At 29.0% G+C, this 16,537-nt stretch overlaps 1 protein-coding gene across 1 annotated transcript; it reads left to right on the forward strand.

The window, feature by feature from the left end:
• The first annotated feature begins 12,781 nt into the window (after window positions 1-12,781).
• Window positions 12,782-13,658, forward strand: LOC105139461 (vacuolar iron transporter homolog 4-like). The gene has a single exon (XM_011045898.1). It carries the CDS (start codon window positions 12,855-12,857, stop codon window positions 13,509-13,511), a length of 657 nt encoding a protein of 218 aa, XP_011044200.1. The 5' UTR covers window positions 12,782-12,854; the 3' UTR covers window positions 13,512-13,658.
• Window positions 13,659-16,537: the final 2,879 nt, after the last annotated feature.

Genomic DNA, 16,537 nt, shown 5'->3' on the forward strand with positions numbered 1-16,537 from the left:
AAAAATAATTTTGGAGAAATAATTTTTTAATTTTTTAAATTTTTATTTGTTATTAAAAAATTTAATTAATAAAAAATATTTTTTAATTAAATAAAAATTTATCTTAGTTTTCATAAAAGTATTTTTCTAAAAAATTTAAATAAAAAATATTTTTTGAAAGTTATAGAAAATTTAAAAATATCATATTATTTGTTAATTATATTAAATTTGGTACTCAAACTTTTAATTGCTATATATATTTTATTTTAAATATTTATTATTTAATTTTATCTTTTAAAAATTAATTTTTATATTAAATTTGATCCTTATTTTTAGAATTGTTATTTGTTTTTTTCTTATTATTTTTTATTTAAATTTTTTATTTATCAAATTTGATCCTTATTTTTTTAATTGTTACTTATTTTATTTGAAATACTTTATGAAATGTTAATTATTATTATTTTAATTTCTTCATCTTTTATTTTTTAGATTTGATCTCTATTATTTTGATTATTATTTATTTTATTTGAGATAATTTATGAAATTATAATTTTTTAATTTCATTTTTGTTCAACTTTTTAATTTATAAGATTTGTTCATTATTATTTTAATAAACTTGAGAGAAATGAAATATTAATAAGTTATTTTCCAGTTTATTTTCTATGATATAACTAGATACTAAAAAATATTTTTTAACTTATTTTTCATTATATTACCAAATATCATAAAATAATTTATTTTTTTAAAATTTACTATCTAAAAAAAACTATTTTCTAACAAACAAATAAGATATAAATGGTAGTTGAGTTTTGTATCTGAAATCTACTAAAACAAATTAACTTTGATGACTGAGTTTTATACATAATTAGAATTATACTCAATCTCAAACTTAACAATAAAAGTTAAAACAATTACCCTTTAATTTTGCCCTCTACCTGACTTTACCCTTGCTTTTTCTGCGGTGATATATTTTCTAGTGTAATTATTTTTTTAATTAAATTTTAAACAATTTATTTATATTTTTTATGTTTTAAAAAATCCCTTTCACTCTTTTTTTATTCACATAACATCCGTATTTTCATTTATAATTTTCTTTTAAGATTAAAAAAATAACATATTGAAACTAAAGCTTATTGAGAGAGATATTTGTTGAAAAAAATATTTTCATTAAAAAAAAAATTGTTCAATTGTCACCGCGTTCTAGTTGTTAGTAGTTAGACAGTTCTCACATTAGTGCTGGTCGTTGGCAGTTAAAGAGCTTGAGAAGACATGTTGTTCAATAATGTAGGCATTTTAAATATTAGATGAATGTATGTGTTTCGGGTCCTATATATCAACTATTGAATTTATCTCTTTGATATTAGTTTTTTTTTTTTTTTGGGGGGGTAAAACTAAAGTCGAATATTGTTGGTGTCGGGAGTTGATTGTAGAGTACAAACTAAAGTCGAATAGTGTTGGTGTCGGGAGTTGATTGTAGAGTACACAACAAATCATAACTATGTATTTACGTTGTATTTAGCGGCTACACTAATACGTTCATAATGTTTATTAGAATGGTAGTGACAATGATGTATGTTATAGTTATTGGTTGGATTGAATTTTTTTAGATTTTTAAATTATTTTTTTTTACTTTTTGATATGGGAATAATAAAAATTAAAAAATATTATTTTATTATATTTTTAAACAAAAGCCATAATTATACTATAATACCAAACACCACCTCTAAAAAAAAAGGAGTGGTCATCAGTTAATTTGTACAAATTATAGCGACACTATTCTGTCGGAAGGGACACTCTTTGTTTGGTCAAAGATTACATGGATTCTTCGCACCAAATCCACTTATCCTCTCGAATGCCGTCTCCTGCGAAAGCGGGGGCTCTTATGGCCCACAAAGGTATACATTTAACCTTTATAAATTAGAAAATTTATTAATTAATCAAAATATTATTTAAATTTTAAATTTTATGTAGAATCAAATAAAAATATTTTTTAATTAATGTTATTAATTTATCAAGGTTATTCATTATATTATTAGAAACCTGTTAGTCATCTTTCTTGTTTTGATTTTTGAAAAATGCATGATTTTAATTTAAGCCAAACTATATCTATATATATAATTTTATTTTATGTTGCATAATAAATAATCTTAAGATAATTGATACTCATTTGGATACTAAAACTTAAAGAATAGGGTATAAATATTTAAATAGTTTATTTAGTAAAAACTCTTACAAGTAAATATACGTCAACCATTCCTAAGTGCATGGCCGAGCTAATTTATACACTTATGAATGATTCAAAATAATAGGAAGTTAGGTTTTTTGGAGTATGTAATTATCAAACAAACTCAAAACATTTGGCAAATCCAAATAATAATTCAACATCTGAACCATGGCCAAAGCAAGGCATCTTCACACATGGTAGCACATGGGATTTGCATACTTTATGGAGCATAAGCTTGCAGCACTGGAAATTATATAATGTAATGATGATTATGAAATTAAAACAACTGTTTAGTGACAGCTTACAAGGCAGGCTTATCTACTCATAATTAAATGAAAGACTCTTTGGAGCACCTCGTGAAGCACTCGGTGACTCCTCACTTGTCAAGGACTCCATGAAAATGGTGTTAAAATCCCTAAAAATCGAGGGTTGAAATTTTTTATTTTTATTAATTATGAATATTGTATCCATTTACATATATTTTAACTAATATTTTAAAATTAATAATTATATAAATACTCTCTAGTAATCCTAAAATTTATAATATTCAAAGTGGTAATTTTTTAAAAACAAATCTAAAATCTAACTAATTAAATTATATTTTTTTAAATTAAAAATTATAAAAATTATATATTTAAAAATATAGCTTAATTAGTGATGTCCTGAGTTTACTTTTTTAAAATTAAAAGTTATAAAAATTATATATTTAAAAATGTAGCTTAATTAGTGATGTCCTGAGTTTACTTATCTGATATTATTAATTTAAGTTTTATAAATTTTATAATTATTAAAAATTTATATAATTATTAATTTAAAAATTTATAAAATTAATTAAAATACATATAAATTTATCTACACACTAAAATAATCTAAAATTAATTTTGCAAAAACTGACCCACAAATACGATACCATAATTAAATTAAAAGAAAGGGCTCGTGTACATTGCCCTATATTATATAAATAATATTTTTCCTGGTCAGCTGGAAGTGAGGATCCATGGAGGCACGTATGCACCTACCTCTAACACTACCTCTCGGTATTCGAAACAAAGTCATAGAACTAATTACGAAGTGGGAAATGGTGGCCATTTTACATGACAAAAGCTCAAGCACCATGAATCGAGCACCTTTTAACTTGTCTCCATGAAGTGTACCAGTCGTTCTCACCTGCATCTCGTCATCTTGACATTTAGCAAATGATTTCCAACATGCCCTATCTCTTTCTTTAGGCTTCTGTATGTATTGCGGCTGGCATTTTTCTACTTGTTATTTCAAAAGACATGAAACCAACACACAACATACATCATGATTGTATATGTGACTCTTTGCTGTGACTACCAGAAAAAAAAAAAAAAAAGACCATAAGAAATGCTGGTGAAAGATATTCTATCATTGTTGGTATAACGATGAAGAATATGATGAAGATTTTCATGAATAATTTTCAACAAAAACAATGATGGAATTAAAAAAAATTCACTATTATTTTTAATATGTCAAACTATTTATGAAGTTCCATCAATAGTTTTAATAAAAAAATTAAACCTGCTAGGTTTTACTTACTCGATCTCAGCAAATTTCTCTCTCTCTCTCTCTTTTTTATTTTTTTAATTTCCAGGCCAAACACTCCCCTCTTTTTTTCTCTTTGGAACCTCCACCTACTTCCACAAATCCTGTCACCACAACCTATCAATGTCGATCCAACACCTTTCCTAATATTTAAGCTTCCTTTCCTCTATTTCATTTCGTGTGAAGCTTTGCTTTGTCAAGTAAGTAAGTTCGTTCGTTTATTTTTTAATTTATTTATGTTTTAAGTTAATGTATTAAGATTTATTTGTAGTTTTTGTAATTTGTTTGTATATTTAAGTGTTTTATTATTGTATAAAATTTTTAATGTAGAATTTGTATTTTAGGGTTTGTTTAATATTTAGGTAAAATAGATTTAATTCATCACTTAATACAAAATTGAGTATATAATTTAGGTGTATCAGAATTGAAGAAATAATAGGCAATTTAATATGTACCAATTATTTCTTTTAATTTTATGATTAAGTTGAAAAATTAAGAAAAAATAAATTTGTATGGAACTAATAATAATTAAAGGTTTTAATTTAGATCAAATAAGTTTAAATTGAGAAAATGATGGATAATTAGTTATGTCTTTATTAATTTTAGTCAACTTAGGGTTTTGTTGAAAATTTAAAAGAAATTAAAGTGATGTATAATTGATAATAATTAGGGTATTAATTGATGTCATTTATTTTTAAATTTAATAAATACTGGGCAGTTAATTAGGTATCAGTTATTTATTATTAATTTTATGGTTTAGTTGAAAATTCAGGAAAAATTGAATTTTGATACCTTGGAGTCAGCTCGAGCATTATATGAACGGATACTAGACCTGCGCATCGCCACCCCACAAATCATCATCAATTATGCTTATGCTTGGCTTCTATAGGTATGGATATTCCTTCGATAATTGTTGTTATGAAATTTACGTTCCTTTTAATTGTTACCTTTACTAGTTGGAATTTACAAATGTTATCTGTACTGGCTTATTCAGGAACAGAAGTACATTCAAGTATCCTCTCGGGTCACATATCCTCGTAGTTCATGGAGTGATATGGCAAGACAAAACTGGAGCAGGCGAGAGATCAGTTGTTTATTTAGTTTTCTTTATCGCTCAAGCCATTGCCGAGCTCCCATCATTTGTGGTTGCCTCCTTAAACCATTACAGGTTTATGGGGTCTTCATGCATCTTCATATTACTTGCATGACTGAAATATCTCTATAGTTTTTGCCTTGCTTTATTTCTTTGTTGTCATGTTGATTCTGCTGTTGCAAACTGCACTGGTAATGGATTATACCTTTTTGCTCATGATTTTGTGACTGAAGGTGACTCTGCTCTGTCCCTCAGATAGTTCCAGTCACAAAATCATGAGCAAAAACAAGTAGTTCTGTCAGATATTTAGTTGTGGACAGAGCAGAGTCACCTCCAGTCAAAAAACAGAAACAAGTAGTTCTGTCAGATATTTAGTTGTAGGTCTGTCATGTTTTTGCTTCTGTTAGGCTTTAAGGATTGATTGTCCAGAAAAAAAATTAAAAACCATGGAGTAAACAATATTCCATCATCGGCAATTCTAATTTTTAAAACTTTCCTATTCCATCGGCAATTTCTAATGCTGATAGAATACTTCATTGATGATTACAAGTTGGTTTTCGACGAGGTTTGCCGTCGGCAATTCCCCCAGTAATTTCTAATACCAACAAAATTCTTTTTAAATATCGATAGGATATTAGGCTGACATTCTCCAATTTTCTTGTAATAGATGCTGCTTTAACAACAGTATTGGAAGAGGAAAAAACATTGGATTACTCGTGAAACTCAAGGATCATGTTTGTTGATATTTTATTATTGGCATGTCATCTCAACGCATAGTTCTTCCACTAATTTAATCAAGTGAAGGAAAGTCATGGCATGATATCATGAGTTGATCAACTAGTTCTTTGAATGGCGGGATCCGAGTATGATTCATTACAGGAACTAGAAGCTCTCATTCATCGCAGTGTTTTTGTTCTTCTTGCCGTCACAAGAAAGTATCTAGTTACTTTCAATTATCGTACCAATTTCTTCTGGTTAAAATCCCCTTTCTGCGATACCCCCTTAAAATAAATGAAGCTATCTGTTGGCAGACAAAATAATGTCCTGTAAAAATAGTAGCCTTATTAAAAGGGGGCTAACTTTGCTTACTACCATGGTTTTTTTAAATATTGGTAAAATAACAAAGTTTTAACGTGTCGTGATTTAAAAATACAACATTCAAGCTTGTTGCTTTTCATAATTATTATATATATAAAAAATATAAAATAGGTTGCCCATGAAAAAAGGTGATAGATAAATTAAAAAAAAAACAGAAAAAAAACCCCAAACTAATGGTTTTTTTGCTTTCTTGTTTTGCTCTAACATAATCAAATTTTTTCTTGGATATAGATCTATTATATTAGTTTATAAATAAATTTATTATGTCATTTATATAATTTATTTAATGATTCGATCATTTGAGTATAATTAGACTTTCATCTTGTCATGTTTCTGAAACATAATATTTATTAAATATTATAATTTTTAAATACAACAACTATCTTACATTTAAAAATAATAATATTTAATAAATATTATATTTTTAAAAATGATAAAATAAAAATATTATTTCACCGAGAAAATTTTCAAAGATGTTATTCCGTCAACTTCTTACCTTTCCTATGCTAATTTGACAAAAAAAAAAAAAAAAAACCATTTTAGAGGCCCTTAACCTCCAAACAATCTGCTTTAGATGAACACTTGTCTATGATATCCAGCTAAATGAAGGGGGTCTCATACCAATAGCGTTATTGTTTGTTGGATGAAGGAGTGCACAAGAAAGGGAGTAAAACTAGTTAAAAGATGGAGATTATTTAATTGGAACTAAAATTAGACCAACACAAAGTCGGTTTTCAATCACCGAACAAGGATTTGACCATTAAGAGTTGTCAGAAAGCAGAAACTTGAACAAAGAGATACGATCACAGTCAGTCATCCAACGTAGAAAAAACTGTTATATATCGATATATCATCAAAAGGGTTAGACAATGAATCATTCAAGCTTTCCTCCTGCTTGGAATCTAGCCTAGTTACATTCATAGTCTTCAATATCTTCTACAGTAAAGCGAGGAATTATCATGTTTTGGGATAGGTTTCTCGATTATTATTCTTCGTCTTATATGTGACCTCTGCTTCCTTGATTTTTTCTTGTTAATAGAACTCATCAAGGTTGACAATATGTCCACAGACCGGAATCAAAATCTTTTTACACAATCCATTTTCATCAAATTTCATTTCAAGAAATTGTAGATGATTTGTGTAACTGACCTCTTTGCTAGATGGATCTAACAGCTTTGCATTCGTACAGATACTACTTGTTTTTTTTTTTGTGTGTGTGTGTGAATGCAATCACAGTGCGAAATCTCATGGCTTACTGGGAGTCATGGCAGCTGAAGGTTATCGTGCTTGGCGTGTTCCTCCTATTGGTCTGCAACCCCTGCTGCTTGGTGATAGTTCTGGTGTTGTTTTTCCCAGGTCTTCGTTCCGGCTTTGAGTCTTTTTTTTTTTTTTTTGATGTTTAAAATTTCAATTTTTTTAAAGACAAACGTTCCATGGAATCAAAGTCATATTAGTTGGCTGTGTATGTGGCGAAAAATACCTCGTCTTGAGAAATAAAATTAGAACCTCCCTATTCAAAGAATTAAGATTTAAAACTACTCGGAAAAAAAAAAAAACTTTTGTCCAGCTAATGGGAAAAAATGGTCTTAAACAAACGATAATGTTAAGAGTCGCAAAACCTGACTATGTTCCTTCTGTACTTTCTTCGTTAAGAAAACAATTAAGGAAAAAAAAAAAAACTTTTGTCCATCTAGATGGGGAAAAATGGTCTTAAACAAACGATAATGTTTAGAATCGCAAAACCTGACTATGTTCCTTTTGTACTTTCTTCGTTAAGAAAACAATTAAGGTAAAATAAAAATAGAATAACCAAGGCAAATTCATGGAGATAATATATGATTTATGGGAAGCAACATTTATATTCCAATCAAATAAGTCTTAACTTAGAGAATACAATTAATTTAAAAAAGAGAAGATTTTGCCACTCTTGGGCTGGTTCCAATTGTATTGTGCCGTTTGTTTTTTCAAGGCTTACTGGGACTCCTCAAAACCTGGGCCTAGTTACCCATCCAGTTGTCTTCAGAGCCAGCAAACAATTCAGCTCCGCGCAGAATCGGACATATTTTTTTATTCAAAAAGCAAGCGAAGCGTCTGGTGGGATGAAAATAGACACGGGTGCTTTTCATCTCTCAATTATTGGGATTTTATGGCTTGAGACATAGAGCATCCTAGACTTGTCCCCCCAAAGACGCAGCTCGTTCAGTCGTTCCAACTTCCAAGCTACCAGTCTCGTATCAATTTAGTGTGTACTAGGTTCCTCTTCGTCGGATCAAAATTTTTAAATGTAAAAAATAATGCCAAGGTCATGGATAACTGTTTAATATTATCATTAAAATAAGAAAGTCTTTATCCAACTTTATATATTTTGAAATAATTTCTTATTTAATAATAAGTTAAAGGGATTTGTATCAACCCGGCTTAATTTATCAAAATGTTCAAAAACAGAATGAAAAGGAAGAAGATTGGGCAAACAGGATTCAAACCCGCACGGGTTCATCACTTTGACCGCTTAGACACACGAGTAGTCACTGGTAACAGTAATTCCCAAGGATCCCAAAACCAACCAGACAAGATATACATTCAGGTCTATCATGTAAAACACACCACTGTCTGATCTGGGCTTTTCAGAGGTAATGGATGCCCACATCGCACTCTTTTGATGCCATGGAAGACAAGGAAGTACTGTTATTTGATCTGTCCAAATCGAACATGATGTCGGCTCTATTCTCGTCTCACTATCATTTATTTGTTTTTTTTATTTTTTATTAATATAAATATCCAGACTTTAACTTAATTAATTCTAAGTTAATAATTATATAAGTTTTTTATAAAAAAATTATCTTAACCTAATAACTTAAATTATTAAATAAAATTTTAAAATATAATTTATATTATTTTTTAATATCTTTAATGACCTTATTATTTATAAATTTAAACTAATTATTTTAAAAAAATAAATTTTAAATTCAACTAGTTAAGCTATAACTCTTGGTATTTCTCACCATCATTTGTTAATGCTACACATCATGCCACAAATGTAGCCAAAAATGCCCACACGAAGGGCTTCTTGTTTTTTATGTCCAAAATACAGTACTGATTAGGCATATTACCCCAAAATTAAAAAGAAGATTTTTTTTTTGTTTTTTGGTTAATTACCCAGTGCTCCTAGTTAAGTAGAATGATACAAATTTAATAAATATAGAGTACAAATTTCAAAATCTTAACTCCAATTAATTGTGCACCAGGAATATTTATTTAGCGGGCTTAATTGAAGATATCTGAGAAATCTACCACGTATGGCTCTTTAAGAGTTCTCCCCCCACCGAAAAAGTTGTGTAGGATTTTTAATGGCAGACATTATCCATCCGGGGTACTGATTTACGACATTTTGTAGTAGTAATTTTATCAAAAGGCAGAGATTCTTATGCTTTTTTCCCAGAAACGCGCTGATCATACAATATTGACCGAGGACTGCAACGCTACAAAAGGATCCATTGACGGGACCTTTCGTTGCTGCGTTTTTATTGCTCAGAGGCCCCTTCTTCATGAAGATATATAGGCAAAAGCCAATAAAATAGTTACGGATAAAAGTCCATTGAAGAAGATGGAAAGCACAATGATAGCAGGAATCTGCTTCAGTGGAACGTTGAAAAGGGACAACGATGAGACTCCCAATAAGAGCAGTTTTTTATTGATTAATAAAACAATGAGAGAAGGTGGCATTCGTGTGGAATGCACACTCCTTTCATTAGCTAATATTATCACTTGTATCTTTCTGCTCTACAGAGTGCTCTCCGATTCAGCAATCCATTGTTTTTTCTTTTTTCTTTTTTAGTATGTTACATGTTACGTGCTAGGAAGAGATCTTGTCTACGAGTATGATTTATTACAACTATTGAATTCATCTTACTTGGTGTAATATCGCATTTAGGGACAATTGATGAAGCAAACTTTTTTTTTCCTTTTCAAGTGGTGACAATTTTGGATAGGATTTATGATTTTTGGACCCCATGATCTTCCATTATGTTCTTAGCCTCCTTTGGGTTATGGATTCCAAACACGAATTGGATAAAACTTGAAAAGAAAAGTTAACTCTTTTAATATTTTAAACAAATGCACAACTTCTTTTTTCCCCTTCTACCCTCTCTCCTCTCCTCTCCTCTTTGCACGTCTACTCAGAGAATTATTCACATTCTACTCATCTTGACCTTTTCTCTACCTGAACCTCCCTCGTCTGTTTACAGAACAAGAAAAAATTGTTATAACGAAAGGAAATTACAAGATCACCATTACATCGAATGCTTCAATGCCATATTGTCGTTTTCTTCTCTTTTGTTTGGCTCCCTAAACAAACAAAGAATTCACTTGCCAAAAGAAAACTTGTTCGGATTGGCGATTAGGCATGGCTTTTTACAATATGGGTTGTGTGTAGATGATGCTTGTGATGAAGGGTTCGCTTTAATTGGTTCTTGCAATCTGATTTTCATATGCCAAAAATCTATAATGGGGATTATTCATTTCTACTTTAAAATTTCTTAAAAGATCTTGTTACATTCATGAATATTTGTTATGTTATGTGATAAAAAATTGTTATCATTGTTGTGGAGAGTTAGTATAAATTGGATAATGAAAAGTAATAAATCAACACCCCAGTTATTTGAAATCTTGCTCTATAATAATAATAATAATAATAATAAAAGAGGATTAGACTTTGTTGTCAAGTATAAATTTCAAATTATTATTCTATGAGTTTCTAATCCTAATAAATATATGTATTTAGTTTAGATGAAATATTAGCATGTATAAACAACATATATTATTTTAATTAAAATCAAATATTTTAAGATAATTTTTATCTTTTTTTTAATATAACCAGCTTCTTACAAATTAAATACCAATTAGTATTTTTGATTACTATAAAAAAATTTATGATTTCTTTACAATTATCTAGATATCCCAACGATAGATATCTTGGTTTCAATTAATAATAATCATAGTAAATAAAATTTTGTTAAGAGGACTACCTACAATTGTTCAGTTTTTAGGGTACAGGGACCATTTGGGTATTCCATGTGCAAAATATACATATTAAAAAGGCTGTGCCAGTAGCCTTTCCCCTAAAATAATACAGACATTTAATATTGGTGGGTCATAACCTAAAAAAAGAAAGGGAATAGCAATAATTAAACTAGCTAGAGATCGAACTTAGAGGCATGAGACAAAAGTCACGAAACAGCGTTCAGGATGAGTCAGTCGCCTTAATCAAGATAAATGTCGCTTTATAAAAATGTTACAATAAGTTAAAAGGCTATCCAATTGTTTTTCATAAGCACCTTACCTTTTTTTAATTAAAGATGTTTTGTTTCTGTGAATTATGCTCTTTTTTGGTCGTCTCATCTTTAATTAAGACTATTCAACTATTAATTTAAAAATAAAAGATTATTAAAAAATAAAAATTAAACTTATCAAAAAATTTATCTGAAATCCTTTATCTGCATGCATCAAATGCACAAATTAAAATAATATTAAAAATTATATCATTTTTTTATGAATATAAATATCTCAATAAAATAATTAAAATAAAATAATTAAAGTAATAAAGAGAGAACTCATTCAGATTAAAGTTTTAAATCCAAGTCAAGTCATTAACATTATTTGTACTCAACAATCAATTTTTTTTAATATTTTATACAGGTTATTTAATAATTTATATTAATTCAATACATATTATTTTAAATAAAATACAACTCAAAATATTATATCAGTTTATAGAAGTTAAATAACCTTTTAGGCCCTTCTCTTCATAAAATGATAAAACTTATTAGCTATAAATACTCTATAAATTCACAAGGTTTAAGGTTCAAATTTTTTTATTTTTTATTTTTTTAGCATTTATATTTTAGAGTTTATCTCTCTAAAATATTATTGTATTTTTTTTTTCTAAAAATAGTTACTTAAACATTAAAAAATCCTTAAATTTATCAAAAGAGATATTTTATAGATATCATCTAATTTATCTTATAAGACACCAAGCACTAGCTATCTTAACTAAAAATATTTGAATAAAAAAATTAACCGATTATTCAACATATAAATTTTATCTTGTTTCTAATCTATTTGAATTTTTTGAGATATAATTAATTTGTTATTTATTTTCTTTAATCTTTTTCCTTATCCTTCTTTCACGAGTACAGTTTATGATTAATCTTGAATCAAGATCTTCTTTCTTTTATTTAAATTTTTTCACGAGTCACGGGCATTGAGTCTTATATAGTTCCGTACATGGTGGTTCTTAGGGCACATGCATTTTTCCTTGCTTGATATCGATGAGATCCGGTTATGGTGATATATAAGGATATACTTTGAAGGCCATTGAGGGCAATACGTCAAATTACTTTATACGAGAAAATCGCAACCATTAATATAGTACTATAAATGGAAACTATATAATACATCAAATTACTTTATATGATCGACCAATTATATATGAAGTTCAATTTTCTTTTTCAATTTTTTTATGAAAGCTTCAGCAAATATCTCTTACTGGTAATTTAATTTTTCTGGTAATTTCTTTTTTCTAAAGAATTACTAATATATTAAGTATGGTATAGCATTGCCATACGTTTTCCTGAAATATATACGTACTAACATAACCCATAGTTGTGAGAATATATTTAATTGGCAACTACAATAATCTTCTGTTAGATTAAAGCATTTTCTTTTGTTAGTGGACATTCACCACTTTTGCCTTGCCTTCCACAATAGCAAAGATTTTCCTTTATATATACCACTCTTAATTCATGGCGTGTGTCCTCCACACTTCTCCAACCTTCTCCTCTTTCCTATCTGATTATTCTACTAAAATCTTCATCATTTTCATTCTACTTTTCTTCCATGGCTAGCAACCAAACATCCCTCAATGATGCCAAATTTGCTCTCCCTGCTAGTGATGTTGAGCAACAAGCAGCTTTAGAGATTGGAACCGAGGACTTTGACTACTCAAAACGAGCACAATGGCTACGAGCTGCAGTGCTCGGAGCCAATGATGGTTTGGTCTCCACCGCATCATTGATGATGGGGGTGGGGGCCGTGAAACAAGACATTAAGGCCATGATACTGACTGGGTTTGCCGGTTTGGTAGCTGGGGCTTGTAGCATGGCAATAGGTGAGTTTGTGTCTGTCCACTCACAACTAGATATTGAGTTGGCTCAAATGACAAGAGACAGACAAAGAAAAGACACGGAAGAAAAAGAAGAGGGAGAGAATGAGAGTTTGCCAAACCCATTGCTGGCAGCTGCAGCTTCAGCTCTTGCCTTTTCAGTTGGTGCGTTAGTGCCATTGCTAGCTGCTTCCTTCATAAGGGAGTACAAGGTGAGGATAGGAGTTGTGGTTGCGGCAGTAACATTGGCTTTGATGATCTTCGGGTGGTTAGGGGCTGTGCTGGGCAAAGCACCGGCTGTTAAGTCATCACTTAGGGTTTTGATAGGAGGATGGCTGGCTATGGCCATCACCTTTGGTCTAACCAAGTTGATTGGATCAAGTGGACTATGAATTTGCAACACACACTCCCTTGTCGTTTTTATTTCTTTTTGTGAAAGTAATTTTCTTATGTTGTTTGTTATTTTTGTTTTTTGTTTCAAATAGAAAGGTGCGAACTCGAAACCTATTAAGAAAATAAAAATATGAATAGCAATTGACCTTCATAAACCTAGTATCTAGCTCTGTGCATGGGTTCGACTAAATATCTAGTTAACATGTTAACTACAGCAACCACAAAAAAAAAAAAAAATCTCTATATTACCATATTAGGACATGAAGGGTTGGTAGACATGATCAAGGACTAAATGGAGGACAGAGATCATTTAAAGTGAAATGGCGATTGAAGTAGAGGCTATAGTCCTAAAAAGAAAAAGTCACAAAATTTATAGACTTTTAAGACGTCGAAGAGGATATAAACTTTGTACTCATTTATTAATTAACGCCATAAAAACGCCCTCATAAATTAACCAAAACTATATATATACGGGATTCTATTGTAGTTTGTCGAGGAAGAATATTATTAATTGAAATAGTATTTTTATAATTTTACCCTTATAGATGATATGCTTGTCATTACTGTACGTTAGGCATTGAGGCTTGAGCTATGTATACTTGTAGTGGAGAGGGTGGGGGGGCCTAGGGGGTCTCCTAATTAAGTAAATCCCATTCATGGGCACTTACAAAGTGCTTAGATGTGTCATTTTTCATCTTTCATTTTCAATTATCCTTCGTGTCCACTCATAATTAATTAAATGTCATTTTTCATCTTTCATTTTCAATCATCCTTGTCTTCCGTAGAAACTTTGGAGAGAATATCAGATGTCAATCTGAGCTCTTATTTTGAAGAAGGTAGTTGTCATTTCCATCAAAGGTACATAGCACCATTCAATTTTCAGCATTTTAGACATTTTCTCGGTTTTTTTTCCCTGCCTTTTGTTAACTAGAGGCTTAAGATTGTAAGCAATTTGATGTAATTGTAGCAGTAATAATAATAATAATAATAATAATAATAATAATAATAGGAGGAGGACGAGGAGAAGGAGGACGAGGATGAGGAGGAAGAGGAAGAAGAAGCTTGATCACATGAAAAAAATGTTGTAGCAGACTACATGGGAACATTTACGACTGCGTGGATCTACATAAACAGCCTGCTTTCGACCATCCTTTGCTGAAAGATCAAGTTAATTATATATAGAACTGTCATCACTTGAATATCTTAATTTCTTTTCCCCAATCAAGTAAAATCTAACATCGGTTAATGGTTTATGTATCCTTAACTTGTTTTATTTATATGCATTTCTTATCTATAATTTATGAGAAATTTCATATTTATCATCCAATTATTTAAGAGTTCTCACAAATTTCGATTCCACATATCGTTAATTATATTTAATAAAATGATACAATTGAAATATAAAATTATTACGATGACGTAATTAATATAAAAAAATAAAATATATAATGGAGATTATCTTAATAGTAGAGGTGTACATTTGAGATTTTTCCCTTCGCTAATAGTTTAATTGACCATGTAGAATTCCCATTAGCTTAGCTTTGAATTAAATTAGGAGCTCTCAATATCTCACTGGTTCACCTAGATTTTTTTTTTAAATATAAAAAAAATACTAAGATGAGGGAAGCTTCTTTTTTTTAAAAAAAATAAGTTATTGATTCAATTGTGTTTATTAATAAACTTGAATAATTCAAATAATATGAAAAAAAAATACAATGAAAATAAATAATTTTAAAACAAAATAATAGTAAAAAAAGACAAAAAAACCGGACTTGAGCTTTTCATTTGAAAATATATATAGAATTGTTTTCAAATTATTTATTTATTTTTAATATAATTACATCATAAAACACTTTATGAATAAACACTTTTTCAAAGCACTGAAAAGCAAAAAGAGAACACTCTCAAACACACAAAAATCAAATCTACGTGTTTGATTTTTTGAAGTATATTTCTGTATATAAAAAAACATCTGAGCTAAAAAACTAGATTCACGAATCGTTTTCAAGGTTCTTATCCTGTAAATGATGGTGGCGTAGAACTTGTGTTTATTATCAGAGTAGTCTGTTTTTTAAAAGTGTTTTTTAATTAAAGATGTATTATAATATATATATATATATATATCAAAATTATTTTAAAAAATACTTAAAAATTATTAATTTGATGTTTTTTTAAGTAAAAAACAATTTAAAAAATACTTTGAAAAATAAATTGTAAAATAAAAAAAAAACACGATTGAACATTATTATATATAACACGCTTATTGACTGCCTTTTCTTTAATGCAAACCATGATACTTGGAAATGCTATTGAATTTTTTATTACTGTTACAACGAAAACTAAAATAATTAGTGTTTTTATTATTTATCATTTTACAAAGCATTATTTAAATTGAATTATTTTTTATTAAATTATTTTTTTATTAATTATTTGAGTTATTAAACTTTTTAAGTTAACCAAGTTACATCAAGAATAATCCTAACATAGTTTATTTTTTTTATTAAAAAAATATTAACAACATCTAAAATTTTTTTATATTAAATAAAATAGATCCAAGCTGCATCCTAATGCTTGCAATAATTTACTACTACGTTTTTTTTTTTTTTTTCAAGTTGCTGGCTGGTTATTTATATTCCTATGGTCAATTTAATATATTGCCGTTAAGACTTGGAAAAGTGTGCCCACTTCATAGCATGACTAAAGATATATTTGTAGCTAACTGAACTCAATTAATTGAGGCATATATAGTTTTGAAACGTATTACATAAAAAATGTGCACACCAACTTAATTAATTTGCAGGAATTGCTACGTGCAAATTAAATACCGTGGAGCAGCAGGATTCATTACTATATGCAATCCAACGGCTGGACCTGGCCAATGTAGTGCATCTGTGATTTCAATTGATGGATGATCAAATGGTATGTCCTCCAACACATCATTTGATCCCTAAATTTGTTATTTGACCTTTCATAAATACTCTTGTTCCTTCTATTCTCGAAGAAGGTAGGAAAATAATCCCATGCA

The sequence above is a fragment of the Populus euphratica genome, unplaced genomic scaffold (genome assembly GCF_000495115.2).
Source record: "Populus euphratica unplaced genomic scaffold, PopEup_1.0 scaffold202.1, whole genome shotgun sequence".
Lineage (NCBI taxonomy): Eukaryota > Viridiplantae > Streptophyta > Magnoliopsida > Malpighiales > Salicaceae > Populus > Populus euphratica.

What these genes read in the sequence shown, in the direction of transcription:
- LOC105139461 (XM_011045898.1), top strand. Translation starts at nt 12,855, where the DNA reads ATGGCTAGCAACCAAACATCCCTCAATGATGCCAAATTTGCTCTCCCT.